The following is a 15485-nucleotide window of genomic DNA, read 5'->3' as shown; positions in this document are numbered from 1 at the left end:
GATGGCCCTGAGCTTCTCCGCTCACCACCTACCCCAGCTGGAGAGCCACCTTCTCAGGTTTTCCCATCAAGCGCCAAGACAGCCAATACCAGATGCTGAGTTTCCTGCCGTCACCTTGGGAGCCCTCCTTCCAGCTGCTATGGGGCTCAGATAGTCTCTAATTCAGAACATCTTGTTGACAGACAAGAATTTCTCTTGCCCCAAAGTTGAGGCAGGAGGCTCTCAGAGTGGCTCTGTACCTGGAGTCCAGATCAAGGTCAACAGGTAAGGACAGAGGGCTCAGGCAAGACACGCCTAAGGACACCCCCGCGACTCTTCTCAGAGGAACTCTGGACCAAAAAACGGAGCAGGAGGATACTGGTGGCAGGCAGCAGCACCCAGGCTCCCTCCAGGGCTGACTCACCTGCATGCCACAGACCCTGACACCCAGCGAAGCGGACGTGCTCTGCTCACACTTCCTCATCTGCCGGGCTGCCTTCTCGGCCGACGCGTCGTCACCATGCTGCCGGGTGCCCATTTTCAGGTCCAGCACACAGGGGTACTTGAAGTGGTGCACCACGTTTTCAAGCAGGAGGAACTCTGAGCCATGGTCAAGGAGCACAACAAGAACACTGGCCTTGCCCAGCCAGCAGAGCACAAGTGCGCGTCTCTCATGGGAGAGGGCGCTCTCCACTGATGTGATCAGTCTTCAACTCACCGCCTCTCGTGTGGGCTATGTGCTCTGGCTTCTTCATAAAAATGTTTTGTGGTAACATATACACACCATAAATCTCACCTTTTTAAAACACACAGTTCACAACGCACAACCATCACCACCATCCATCTCTAACTTTTTCATCTTCCTCAATTGCAACTCTATGCCCATGAAACACTAGCTCCCCAATCTTGCCTGCAGTCCCTGGGAACCTCTGTTCTCCCTTCTGCCTCTGTGAATGTGTCTGCTCTGGGTACCACGTCAGTGGAATCCTACCAGCCATTTTTTTGGGGGGGGGGGGGGACAGAGTGGACAGTGAGAGAGAAAGGTCTTCCTTTTCTGTTGGTTCACCCCCCAAATGGCCGCCACAGCGCTGCACTGATCCAAAGCCAGGAGCCAGAAGCTTTCTTCTGGTCTCCCATGGGGTGCAGGGCCCAAGCACTTGGGCATCCTCCACTGCACTCCCAGGCCACAGCAGAGAGCTGGACTGGAAGAGGAGCAACTGGGACAGAATCTGGCACCCCAACCGGGACTAGAACCTGGGGTGCTGGTGCCACAGGTGGAGGATTAGTCCAGTAAGCCGTGGCGCCGGCTCTCCCAGCAGCCATTTTTGCATCTGGCTTATTTCATCCAGCATGGTGTCTTCAAGGTTCACCATGCTATGAGCATGTACCAGAAGACCCTCCTTTCCAGGGCTAAATAATTTCCCACTGTGTGCTTACACCATGCCCACTCATGTTTTATCCTTCAGATCTATCTTGCAGGCAATACACAGTCAAGCAGCCAGGGACAGATTTGGACACATCCTTATCACCAGTAAACCAGCACCTCACCCAAGCCTAAGATCTAAGCAAGCTATCTTCACAGCATCACTACAAAAATGAGGAAAACAGTTTCTAACATGCTCAAATGGCAAAGTTCAGAAAACGCTGGATCTCACTCAATTTCAAGCCAGTAGAATATACACTCAAACTTAATACATTAGGATCTACTGCTCAAAGTAGCTCTATAGCCCTAATATCCTGGCATTTACATTCTTATCTTCATCCAAATATACTACTTGCAACATTCTTTCTTTGAGCTTTTGTATAAAAGGTAGGGAGTTGCTGCATGCTTGCCAAGGCTGCAAAGCCACATCTGGATGCTGGAAGGTAATCACATTTTTGAGGACAGACATTCGGCACCACTCTGATAATGAACATTTAATACCTCCCAATTCTATGGAAAGAAACTTAACAGAAAACCGATAAATTTGGCCTGTAATCAACGTCATCACCTGCTGTAACCTGTAAACCAATGATGATGAAAGCTGAGGAGGCTGCAGGAACCTCCCAACAGCACCTGAGAGCAAAGGCTCTTCATCTTGGCTTCATCACTCATTAGCTCAGGCACATTTCACCCCATGCTTCCACTTCTTCATCTGTAAAATGGGAATCAATGTTACAACCTCCCTCTACAGATGGCTGTGAAAATTAACCGCATTATCTACATGTGAAGTACTCCATGTGCTTTCCCTCAGCTTCTCGGGCGGGATTTGTTGTTAGATGTCTACTGCTTCAGTATAGTACATGTAAGACTTACCATACTTTTTAGCATCTTGAAATTAGGGGCCAGCATCAAGGCACGGTGGGTTAAGATACCACCTGTGATGCCAGCACCCCATGGGAGCACTAATTCATGTCCTGGGCAGCTCTACTTCCAATCCAGCTCCCTGATAGTGCATCTGGGAAAGCAGCAGATGGTGACCTAAGTACTTGGGCTCCTGCAGCCATGTAGCAGACCCAGATGGAGTTCCTGGCTCTGGCTTCAGCCTGGCCAGGTGCTGGCTGTTGCCATCAATTCGGGAGTGAACCAGATGGAAGATCTCGATCTCTCTCTCTCTTTCTCCGTAAGTCTGCCGTTCAATTAGATAAAAAGAACAATCAACTTTATGGGGCAGGTGTTTGGCTTGGCAATTAGGAATGCCAAGCTGACTGGGTTCAACATGTTACTCCAGCTCCTGACCCTAGCTTCCTGCTAAATCAGACCCTAGGAGACAGCAGTGATGGCTTCATTAATTGGGTTCCTGCCACTCACACAGGGGATCTGGATTGAGTTCACGGCACCTGGGGAGTAAACCAGCAGATGAGAGCTCTCTGTATGTCTCTTCTGCCTCTCAAAATTTTTAAATTTTAAAAATTCATTTGAAAACAAAACCTCATTATTTTATGTTTCACAGGCATAGTATTTATCATTTTTTAAAATCTGATTCCAGACAAAAATCTGATTCCAGACATACACTTATCAACATGATAGCCACGAGCCACATGTGACTTAAACGTAATTAAATGTAAATTTTAATTACAACGTAAATGTGCCTGAGTCACAATAAACACATGTCAGCTATGCAACGCGGCCAGTGACTACAGTGACTACCACACTGAAAAGCACAGGTACAGAGCATTTCTATCATTACAGAGACAGAACTGTGCTAGGTTGCCACGTCTTAGGAACCTTCAGTCAGCTTCTACCTGAAAAGCATGCGGAAAAAACAACATGTTAACGAAAGGAAAGCAAGAGCCTATGAACAGGGAGATGAGGTCAGAGAGGTGTCCCTGGAAATGAGGGACCTCAGCCACGGGCCGCAAGGATACTGTAGAGCTTTCGGTCCTTGGACTCGGAGCGCATGCGGCTCAGCTGCTGCTTGTGACAGCGCAGGCTCCATGGGTTGTGACTGATCTTCTCAGAGCTCAGGCCGCTGTTGCCGTCCAGCATCTGGAAAGGGACGTCGGAGTGGCAGTGTAGCTCCACCTTTGGACTCTTTGCCTCCTGGGAGCTAAGAAGAAGAATACACACATTGCCAAGGAATTCTCGTAAGTCATCCTCTGGGTCTCAGTGCAAAGAGTAGGGGAGACTTGGGCCAGGCCCAATCTGCCACCCGCTAACCCTGCTGACAGGTGGTACAAGGGCTCCGGACACAACGAAGGTCACTGAATGACACAGGGTTTTTCCCTTATGTCTATGAAAACTGTCTGAAAAATAATTTTTTGTGTTAAATTCTGTGATGATCTACCACTTTACATCCTTGAAGATAGCTATCATCAAAAGAAAAAAACTGGGGTAAGTGTTGTCCAGAATATGAAGAAACAGGAACCCTTTTACACTGCTAATGGGACCGTAAAGTGGTACAGCCACTGTAAAAATAGTTTGGCTGTTCCTGAAAAAGTTAACCAGAAAGCAGGTGTGTAGCCTAGGGGCTAAGATGCCTGTGTCCTGCATGAGAGTGCCTGGATTCAATTCCTGCTCCTGCCTCCTGACTCCAGCTTCCCACCAATGCACACCCTGAAAGGCAGTGATGAGGGCTCAAGGAACTGGGCTCCCGATACCCACATGGGAGACCCAGATTGTGCTGCCAGCTCCCAGCTCAGCCCAGCCACTGCAGGCATCTGAGAAGTGAATCAGCAAACAAGAGTTGTCTAATAAAAAATAAATTTTTTTTGACAGGCAGAGTGGACAGTGAGAGACAGAGAGAAAGGTCTTCCTTTTCCATTGGTTCACCCCTCAATGGCCACTGTGGCTGGCGCACTGCGGCTGGTGCACCGCGCTGATCCGAAGCTAGGAGCCAGGTGCTTCCTCCTGGTCTCCCATGCGGGTGCAGGGCCCAAGCACCTGGGCCATCCTCCACTGCACTCCCGGGCCACAGCAGAGAGCTGGACTGGAAGAGGGGCAACTGGAACAGAATCCAGCACCCCAACTGGGACTAGAATCCGGGGTGCCGGTGCCGCAGGTGGAGGATTAGCCTAGTGAGCTGCGGCACTGGCCCAAAAATAATGTTTTTAAAAGTTAAACATAGAATTATATGACCAAGCAATTTACCTAGAAGAATTAAAAACAAGGATTCAAAACTATCCTTGTATGCCAATGTTCACAGCAGCATTACTCACAATAAACAAAAGATGGAAACAACCCAAGTATCCATCAGTAAAGGGACAAACAGAATGTGGTATACACATACAATGAAATACTATTCAGATATACGCTACAGTGTAGATGAACTTAAGCCAGACACAATAGAACAGATATTCTATGATTCTTCTCATATGAAGTAACTGTTAAGTTCATAGAACTAAAAAACAGAACAGTTTATTCCCAAACTGCTCTGAGGAGGGGGAGGCAGATGCTCAGCAGCGTGAACGCCCTCAATGCCACCAAGCCGTGCACTTAAAAATCAATAAAGTGGTCATTTTGTTTTGTATATTTTATAGCAATAAAATTTTAATTATGTGATATAAATGCAGTTTCACACTAAAAAAAGCAAGGTGGAACATGGACATGAGTAACCGTTCTATACTTGTCCATAACATCTGGAAGTTTCCTTTAATAAGATTCAGAGAAAGAGTATGACATCATTCTTCTGAGTGTCTTTGCATCAGGCCTGAGAGGAGGACGGCAGAAAAAAAAAAATACAAGACATCATATACCCTGGGCAGACTAGGATAAGGTTCTTGCCCACTGAAGACACAAAGTTATTCAAGTCAAGGAATTTTATCTCTTCTTTATTTTTATTTATTTTCGTTTAACTTGAAGGGCAGCGATAGAGACAGGGAGAAAGAGATATTCCATCCACTAGTTCACTCTCCAAATGCCCACAATAGCAAGGGCCAGGCCAGGCTGAAGCCAGGAGCCTGGAATTCAATCCAGGTCTCCCATGTGAGGGGCAGGGATCCACCTGAGCCATCTCCTGATGCTTTCCAGGGTGCACGTATTAGCAGGAAGCTAGAACTGGACGTGTAACCAAGACTTGAACCCAGCCACTCCAAAATGGGATGCAGGTATCCCAGGCAGGGTATTTTAATCACTGCACCAAATACCTTCACTTGAAAATTTTATTTCTAAAAAGGAAAAAAAAAATTATAGCACAAAGGAATTCTGGGGAGACATTAACTCCAAAGAAAATAATGGAACTCTGCCACAATTTTATTAGACACAAACATAGACAGTTGCCTGAACCATCAGTACTGTTTTTCTACACTGATAGGCCAAAAAAATCACACCATGGTGAAGTCATGTGCCCTGGAATCTTCCAGCAGGTCTAAAGCTCACAGCAGAGGCAGAACCCTACAGCCAGTTCAGTTGCCTCTCTCCACTCCAGAACTGCTGGCCTTTCCTCCCACTGTGGAACGAATCCTAGTTTCAAGCTACTGTATGTGCCAGAAACGGTGACCCTCCCCAAAGGGTCAGGTACTTGGGCGAGCAGTGAAACACTGGCTGTACAGGAGTGCACTTGTGCTTCTCAGCATAACAAAACCCTCATTTCCTTCTGGTGGGCCACTGCAGAGACTGGGATACCTTTTCTGTGACCCCCTATAGGAAACAGCAAGATTGACTGATGTGTCAAGTAAACTTAAGTAAGTCCTCTTTCTGGATAGGTTCCTTGTGACACTAGACACGACACCTGATGTTAAAAGTCTAGCCCTCATAAAGAAATAAGACTCTTTCCTGGAAAATTTAGATTCTCTGCTAAGAAGTCTAGTCACTGCAGTCTAGAGCTGCCACTTTCAGAACAGGGCCTCGAACCTGGGCACAGGCAGACCTTCCTGTTACTCTGTTCCCTAGCTCTTCACCAGGTGACTAATGAAGCAACTTCCGTACCTCAAGAGAACAAAAGCAAGCCCACTTCAAACAGCTGCTCAGAGATTACCAGCAGCTACCAACTACAAGGGGACTAGGAGAACACTGCTTGTCACTTGAATGACCAACTTAGGCCTCCTCAGTCATCAGTCAAGAAAAGCCTCTCGGGAGAAAAGGGGAAGCACTAAAAAAAGTGCTTTGGGGCTGGGGTTCTGGAGTAACTGGGTCCCTGCACCCTCGTAGGAGACCTGGATGAAGCTCCTGGCTTTGGCCTGGCCCTGCCCTTGCTATTGCGGCCACAGGGAGAGTGATCCAGTGGATGGAAGTTATCTGTGTCTCTCTCTCCTTCTATGACTCTTTCTTACATTTTTTTTTTTTTTTTTGACAGGCAGAGTGGACAGTGAGAGAGAGAGAGAGAGAGAAAGGTCTTCCTTTGCCGTTGGTTCACCCTCCAATGGCTGCCGCGGCCGGCGCGCTGCGGCCGGCGCACCGCGCTGATCCGATGGCAGGAGCCAGGAGCCAGGTGCTTTTCCTGGTCTCCCATGGGGTGCAGGGCCCAAGCACCTGGGCCATCCTCCACTGCACTCCCTGGCCACAGCAGAGAGCTGGCCTGGAAGAGGGGCAACCGGGACAGAATCCGGCGCCCCGACCGGACTAGAACCCAGTGTGCCGGCGCCTCTAGGCGGAGGATTAGCCTGGTGAGCCGCGGCGCCGGCCTCTATGACTCTTTCAAATAAATAAATCCTTAGGGGCCAGTGATGAGGCTTAGTAGGCTAAGTTACGGAGGGAGAGAGGGAGAAGTCTTCCATCTATTGGTTCACCCTCCCAGATGGCTGCAACAGCTGGGGCTGAACCAGGCTAAAGGCAGGGGTCAGGAGCTTCATTTGGGTCTCCCACGTGGGAGCAGTGGTCCAAGCGCTTGGGCAATACTCTGCTGCCCACCCAGGTGCATTAGCAGAGAGCAGATTTGGAAGTGGAGCAGCCAGGACATGAATCAGTGCCCATATGGGATGCTGATATTACAGGTGGCGGCTCTACCCCCATGCCACATCATCAGCCCTGGTTCATTTTAATTTTATTATTTTTAAGGGCTGGAGCTGTGGCATAGCGAGTGGAGCGGCTGCCTGCAGTGCCAGCATCCCATATGGGCGCTGGTTCGAGACCCGGCTGCTCCACTTCCGATCCAGATCTCTGCAGCGGCCTGGGAAAGCAGAAGATGGCCCAAGTCCTTGGGACCCTGCACCAGCGTGGGAGACCCAGAAGAATCTGCTGAGTCCTGGCTTCGGATTGGTGCAGCTCCGACTGTTGTGGCCATTTGGGGAATGAACCAGCAGATGGAAGACCTCTCTCTCCCTCTGCCTCCTTCTCTCTCTGTATAACTCTTTCAAGTAAAATAACTTTTTTAAAAAAATTCTTATTTTTATAATTCAGTGATTCTTTTTTCACTAGATTCACAAGGTTGTAAAATATCACCACTAACAAGAGGCAGCACTGTGCTGTGGCAGATTAAGCCGCCACTTAGAACTCCCGCATCCCACACTGGAATGATAGTTGAAGTTTTGGCTGCACTGTTTCTTTCCAGCTCCCTACTAATGACCTGGGAAAGCAGCGAGTGACTGCCCATGAACATCTGGATCCCTGCCACCCATGCAGGAGACCCAGATGGAGTTCCTGGCTCAGCCCTGGTTATTGCACCCATTTGGGTGTGAACTAGCAGATCAGATCATCTGGGGCTGGCGCTGTGGCACAGTAGTTAAAGCCATCGCCTGCAGTGCCAGCATCGCATATGGGTGCCGGTTCAAGTCTGGGCTGCTCCACTTCCAATCCAGCTCTCTGCTATGGCCTGGGAAAGCAGTAGAAGTTGGTCCAAGTCCTTGGGCCCCTGCACCAGCATGGGAGACCCAAATGAAGCTCCTGGCTCCTGGCTTCGGATCAGCGCAGCTCTGGCCGTTGAGGCCATCTGGACAGTGAACCAGTGGATGGAAGACCTCTCTCTCTTTCTCTCTAACTCTGACTTACAAATAAATAAAGTCTTTATAATTAAAAAAAATTTTTTAAAAAAGATTACCTGTCACTCTTCCTTTCAATCATAGATATACATACATACATAAATCTTTGTCTATTACCATTATGTTTCAGAATATTTTCATCACACCAAAAGCAAACCTTGTTATCATTAGCAGTTGTCCCCTATTCCTCACTATTTCTGGTCTCCTAACCACTAACAGAAAGTAAGCACCACACTGCTCTCTCTCTATGGATTTGCCTGTTCTGAAAACTACATAAACAGTATTATACAGTATGTTCTCTTTATGTTAAGTGAAAGAACACAAATGTCTTCATGGTTTACCCATGTTCCAGAATGTATCAGAACTCTATTCCTTTGATGGTTAAATATTCCATTGTATGGACATACCAAATTTTATTTATCCATTCACCAGATGGTAGACACTTGAGTGGTTTTCACTTTCTGGCTATTAGAAATAGTGCTAAGAATATTCATATACAAGTCTTGGGTGAATAAATGTATTTAATTTTCTCGGGCATATATCAAGTGGTTGAATTACTGGGTTTGACATTTCAAAGAACTGCCAAATTGTTTCCAAAGCGGCTGTTAACACTTTACAATCCCATCAGCAATGTAGAAAAGTTCAAATTTCTCCACATTGTTGCCAACACTTTTATCATCTGTCATTTTTAAAAAGCTATTCATTTGGCCGGCACCGCAGCTCACTAGGCTAATCCTCTGCCTAGCGGCGCCGGCACACTGGGTTCTAGTCCCGGTCGGGGTGCCGGATTCTGTCCCGGTTGCCCCTCTTCCAGGCCAGCTCTCTGCTGTGGCCAGGGAGTGCAGTGGAGGATGGCCCAGGTGCTTGGGCCCTACACCCCATGGGAGACCAGGAAAAGCACCTGGCTCCTGGCTCCTGCCATCGGATCAGCGCGGTGCGCCGGCCGCAGCGCGCCGGCCGCGCCGGCCATTGGAGGGTGTACCAACGGCAAAGGAAGACCTTTCTCTCTGTCTCTCTCTCTCACTGTCCACTCTGCCTGTCAAAAATAAAAAAAAATAAAAATAAAAAAAAAAGCTATTCATTTGAAATGCAGAGAGGGAGGGGCTGGCATTGTGGAGTAGTGAGTTAAAGCCTCTGCCTGTGGTGCCGACATCCCATGTGGGCAGCAGTTCGAGTCCCGGCTGCTCCACTTCTGACCCAGCTCTCTGCTGTGGCCTAGGGAACAGTGGAAGATGGCCAAGTCTTTGGGCCCCTGCATACACATGAGACACTCGGAGGAAACTCCTGGCTTTGGATTGGCCCAGCTCTGGCCATTGTGGCCATCTAGGCAGTGAACCAGCGGATAGAAGACCTTTCTCTCTGTCTCCCCCTCTTTCTGTAACTCTATCTCTACAATAAATAAAAAAATCCTAATGAAAGGCAGAGAGAGAGTCTGAGACAGAGACAGAGAGACAGACAGATCACCAATTTTCCACCAGCTGGTTTAAATGCTCTCAAACAGCCCAGGCTGGCCTGTGCCAAAGCCAGGAGGGCAGGATCTCCATCCAAGACTCCCACATGAGTTGCAGGAGCCCAAGTACTTGAGCTCATCTGCTGCCTTCCCAGAATACATTAGCAAGAAGCAGCACAGAAAGTGGAGCTGGGACTTGAGCCATGCAGTCGATGATGGGATGAAGGTGCTCCAAGCACCATCTTAACTGCCACACCACATCACCACCCCTTGTCTGTCCTTTTGATTACAACCATCCTAATGCAGTCCACATTAATTCCTGCATGAAATTTCAAGAACCGTAACTCTTCATAAACACTATTTTTATAAACTATGAGAAAAAAATAAATTTCTAATGCAATTAATTTTGGTACAGGGGAAGGATTAATGATTAATATCAGGGACCAGCGCTGTGGTGCAGTGGGTTAACGCCCTGGCCTGAAGCACCAACATCCTATATGGGCACGGTTCGAGTCCTGGCTGCTCCACTTCCAATCCAGCTCTCTGCTACAGCCTGGGAAAGCAGTAGAAGATGGCCCAAGACTTGGGCCCCTGCACCCACGTGGGAGACCCGGAAGAAGCTCCTGATTCTGGCTTCAGATTGGCGCAGCTCCACCGCTGTGGCCAATCGGGAAGTGAACCACTGGATGGAAGACTTCTCTGTCTCTGTCTCTCTGCCTCTCTTCTCTCTGTGTAACTGACTTTCAAATAAATAAATCTTAAAAAAAAAAAAAAAAAAAGATTGACATCAGATTCTCAGAGAGGCTGAGAACAAAACCATTAGGGAACACTAGCCTGAAGGACTCTACAGCCTATGGGTCAGAAGGCATCTGGGGCCTCACTGTGCACTAACGCATTTCAGTCTCCCACCCTATAGCTACAAGACTTAACAAAGCCAGGAAACTGTTACCACCATCACAGGGCATCCCTGCTTTCAGAGGAATGAGACGGCTTTACTCTCTCAGAGCCAGGTACAGAAACATCCAGAAAGAGGCATCACTGGGGTAATGCAACACACAGAAGAGATCACACTTGTGTGGGTGGCCCTAGAACACCAGCCATCTTCCCTAACGTCAAGCCCTGCTCCCCTGTTCTGTCAGGACCCCAGGGATGCCCAGAATAGTTACGCCAGGAGGACACAACATACAGCTGCAGCTTCGCTCATACCCACTTACCTCTCAGAGGCCTCGAGGGACAGGCTGCCTTTCTCCTCTTTGTGATCACTGCCACTGCCTGACCGGTGTAGGCTGCGGCGGGAGTGCTTGCGCCGAGGCTGTTCTCGTTCTGGTGTGTCATCCTGCTCTACGGTCTCACTTTCCACATATGGGTAGGCCACCAAGTTGATGTAACCATCACTGTCCCCCTCAAAACAGACAGATACCACACCTATTGAAAAAAGAAGGGCAGCAGTCAACAAACAGCAACACAGATGGGGTCAATGCAGTAGACTGTCACACGTGCTTTCCCACAGCACACAGATATCAACTGCAGTAACACCAGACCCAGAAGATATTAAACACTCCAACACTAAGTTTACTGTTTACCTTTGAACTTGGATAAATTTGTATTTCCCAACCTCTTTTTCTTATGCTTTTCCTTTTTTTTTTTTTTTTAAGATTTATTCATTTATCTGAAAGGCAGAGCTAGAGAGGCAGGAGCAGAGAGAGAGAGAGAGGGAAGGAGAGAGGGAAGGAGGAAGGGAAGGAGGGAGGGAGGGATCTTCCATTTGCTGGTTCACCCCTCAGAATGGCTGCAACGGCTAGAGCTGGGTTGATCTGAAGCCAGAAGCCTCTTCTGGGTCTCCCACATGGGTGCAGGGGCCCAAGGACTTGGTCCATACTCTACTGCCTTCCCAGCAGAGAACTGGATCAGAAGTGGAGTGGCTGGGACCTGAATTGGCACCCACATGGGATGCTGGCACGGCAGGCAGCAGCTTTAACTGCTACCCCACAGCGCCGGCCCCTCTTATGCTTTCTAAAAAAGATATATTCTGGGGCCATATGGGTGCTGGTTTAAGTCCCAGCTGCTCTATTTCTGATCCAGCTCCTGTTACAGCCTGGGAAAGTAGTGGAGGATGGCTCAAGGACTTGGGCCCCTGCACCTGCATGGGAGACCAGGCAGATGGAGGACCTCTCTCTGCCTCTCTGTAACTCTGCCTGCCTTTCAAATAAATTAATAAATCTTTTAAAAAAATGTAGTCTTTTTTAAATTTGAAAGATTTAAGACAGAGAGAGGGATAGAGAGAAAATATCTTCCATCTGCTGATTTATTCCCCAAATGGCTGCAATGGCCAGGGCAGGGCCAGGCCAAAGCCAGGAGCCTGGAACTCCATCCAGGCCATCTTCCACTGCTTTCTCAGTGTATCAGCAGGGAGCTGGATCAGAAGTGGAACAGCTGAGACTCAAACCGGCATGCATATGGGATGCTTGCATTGCAGGTGGTGGCTTAACCCACAGCACCACAATGCTGGCCCCCCATGTCCTCCATCTTTTAGATCTGGTAGTGTCAGCTGGAAATAGGTATCAACACCTCTCCTTCCAAGGTAGTCCCAAAAATATGTTCTGACTGCACTGAGCAGCATCAGGTTATTCTAGCCACACCACACAGACCTTCTGCCCCAGCATCACCAAGGTGAAACACCTTTCTGTTTTCTATGCTATCCCTACAGAAAAGTTTGTTTTATCTATTTTTATCAAACACATTGTTCATAGTTTCTTCTGGATCATTACCAAGAAAGTTAAGACATACACAATACCCAGAAATCAAATTTGAAAAGGTTTTGAAAAACAAAAGAAAAAAAGGCCCCACATGCTTTTTTTTTTCCTTAAGATTTATTTATTTATTTACTTTAAAGTCAGAGTTACACAGAAAAAGAAGGAGACACAGAGAGAGAGGCAGGGAGGGAAAGGGAGAGGGAGAGGAATTGAGAGAGAGAGAGAGAGAGAGAGAGAGAGAGAGATATCCTCCATCCACTGGTTCACCCCCCCAGTTGGCTGGAACAGTGCCGATCCAAAGCCAGGAGCCAAGGTCTTCTTCTGGGTCTCCCAAACAGGTGCAGGGGCCCAAAGACTCAGGCCACCTTCTACCACTTTCCTAGGCTACAGCAGAGAGTTGGATCAGAAGATGAGCAGCCAGGACTCAAACCAGTGCCCATATGGGACGCTGGCACCACAGGCACCGGACTTATCCACCTGCTCTTTATCCAACTTCCACATCCTACCTTTTGCCTGTCAGCTATATTTCTACTTCTACTTTCTTGCTGCTATAACCTGAAAACTATTGGAAAGCATTTATGAGTATGTAAATATTCCAGGACAAGAATATCCTTTTCTCTGGCCCATTTCTTCTTTCAAATGAGGACTGCTATTCAATCCCTGGGTCCTTGGAGAAGAAAATTCCTTCCAACATCAAAGTGAAATGGATTCTTTCTTCTTCTTCCTTTTTTTTTTTTTAATATATTTATTTATCTATTTATTTGAAAGGCAAAGTTAGAGAGAGGAAGAGAGAAATCTATCCGCTGGTTCACTCCCCAAATGGCCACAAACTGCCGGAGCTGGGCTGGTCCAAAGCCAGGAGCCAGGAGCTTCCTCCTGGTCTCCCATGTGGGCGCAGGGACCCAAGCATTTGGCCTATCTTCCACTGACTTCCCAGGTACATAAGCAGGGAGCTGGATTGGAAATGCAGCAGCTGGGACTCAAACCGATGCCCATATGGGATGCTGGCGCCACAGGCTATGTCACAGTGCCAGCCCCCTCTCTTCTTTCTTATAGCCCCAGATGTTGCTTAAACGCATGCTTCACAAATATCCTGCCTCTTCAGAAGAGAGGGCGGTTTCAAAGGCTGTACCTTTGTCTTTACCAGAGCCCCAGTTCTGTTCAGGTCTGACAGCCTTGTGGTCATCAGAGTTGGTTCCTAGGCCCTGTCATATTCTGATCTCACACATCCTCCCAGCTGCTACACAGCTCCCAGGCTGCTGCAGCTGACCAGGAGTGAAGCCATTCTTTCCACCAGCCTCTCCTCTGCCCCACCCCCACCCAACTTGATTTACTCCTTATTTGCTGTAATAATCCTCAGTAACCACCGAAGAAACAATGTTCAGAGAGTACGTGCCGTGGTGCAGCAGGTTAAGCTAAAACTTGAGACATCCACATTCCATATTAGAGTGCCTGACTCAAGTCTTGGCTACTCTGCTTCTAATGCGGCTTCTTGCTAATGCTCCTGAAAACAGCAGATATCGGCCCAAGTACTCAGGCCCCAGCTACCCATGTGGGGAGACCCGCATGGTGTTCCTTTTGCTCCTGGCTTCAGCCTGGCACAGCCCTGGCCATAATGAGAATTTGAGGCCTTAACTAGTGGATGGAAGAGATCTTTCTGTCTTACCCTTTTCCTCTCTCTGCTTTTCAAGTAAATTAATGTCTTGAATTCCATTTTGTCTGCAATTACCCTTTTACTTTTCCCCTTCTTGATTCTTGTTACTTTGTTTTCTCATCTAACTGCACTGATCAGAACCTCCAGTGAAATGTTCCCTAAAAGTGGAGAGCGTGGACAACTTTATCTCATTACTTGAACTTAAGGAAAAGGCAATCATTCCATCATTAACTAGCATGCACACTGTAAACTTTTCAAAGATGCTCTATATCAGGTTGAGGAAGTTTCCTTCAATTTCTAGTTTGCTGACAGTTTTTGCTGTTGTTGTTTTATCAAGAATGAATGTTGAGGAGCTGCACTGTGGTACATGGGTTAAGCAACTCAGGCATCCACAATAGGAAGGCAGTGGGAAGATGGCCTAAGTACTTGGTCTCATCACCCATGTGGGAGGCCTGGCTCCTGGCTTTGGCCTGCCTGTTGCTGCCACTTGAAGAGTGAATCAGTGGAAGGGAATGGTTGTGTCTTTCTGCCACCCTGTTTATATATATATTTTATTTTATTATGTATTTTGGAAACAAATCCTTAGTTACATCTGTTGCAAATACCTCTTCATTTTCACTAGAGCTATATTTTGAGGAATCTAATTTTTTAATTTTACAGTCACATACTAAACATTACTGTATCATTTTACAATTAGCTTTTTTCTGTTTTGTAGTACCATCTATTGCTCTACTAGAAATCTTCAATCTGTTCTCAAGTATATACCACTGAGCACTCCAACAGTCTGGCAGACAAACAGCATCATACCTGACCAGGGGAGAAATAACAATGGGGAGGGCATAACGGTGCTTGGATTTGGTGAGTAAATGAATCATATAATCTATTTGCTTAAAAAATTTTTTTTGGTATTAATATTTTACATCACCACCACTCACAGAGACTTTTTTAAATTCCCAATTTCGCCTTTCCTCTAGCCTCTGATACCCCAATCTACTTCTGGTATTTACAGATTTGCCTACTGATGATAATTCATGTAAGTTGATTCATGTAAATTCTTTTTGTGTCTGGCTTACTTCATTTAATGTAATGTTTCCAAGATTCATCCATGTCATAGCAAGTATCAGGATTTTTTTTCTGAACAGTATGCTATTTCAAGTATATATCCCATTTGTTCATCCATTCATCTGTTGATAGACACTTGCATTGTTTCTACCCTGTGACAACTGTGAAAACTGCTGTCAACAACGGCTTACAAGTACCTGGAACTCAATCTGGGTCTCGGTATTCAATCAACTGAGCCATCACTTGTTGCTTA

At 47.2% G+C, this 15485-nt stretch overlaps 1 protein-coding gene across 5 annotated transcripts in view; it reads right to left on the bottom strand.

Moving 5' to 3' along the window:
• Nucleotides 1-15485, bottom strand: part of IP6K1 (inositol hexakisphosphate kinase 1) — a 74271-nt gene that overhangs the window by 3256 nt on the left and 55530 nt on the right. For 4 of the 5 annotated variants that reach the window (XM_089306276.1, XM_002713200.6, XM_008260654.5 and 1 more), the window contains exons 3-5: nucleotides 10978-11188; nucleotides 3328-3509; nucleotides 404-579 (exon numbers count right to left, since the gene is read on the bottom strand). In XM_089306276.1, the coding sequence (XP_089162402.1) occupies nucleotides 404-579; nucleotides 3328-3509; nucleotides 10978-11188 (569 nt within the window). Of the gene's footprint in view, nucleotides 1-32; nucleotides 240-403; nucleotides 580-3327; nucleotides 3510-10977; nucleotides 11189-15485 lie in introns of all 5 variants that reach the window. The other variant, XR_016214821.1, reaches the window with a different exon arrangement.

This window comes from Oryctolagus cuniculus, chromosome 10 (assembly GCF_051225735.1).
Source record: "Oryctolagus cuniculus isolate XC-2025 breed Fujian yellow rabbit chromosome 10, ASM5122573v1, whole genome shotgun sequence".
NCBI classification, from domain to species: domain Eukaryota; kingdom Metazoa; phylum Chordata; class Mammalia; order Lagomorpha; family Leporidae; genus Oryctolagus; species Oryctolagus cuniculus.
The sequence above is the reverse complement of the archived record's forward strand: the minus strand, read 5'-3'. Positions and strand labels throughout refer to the sequence as shown.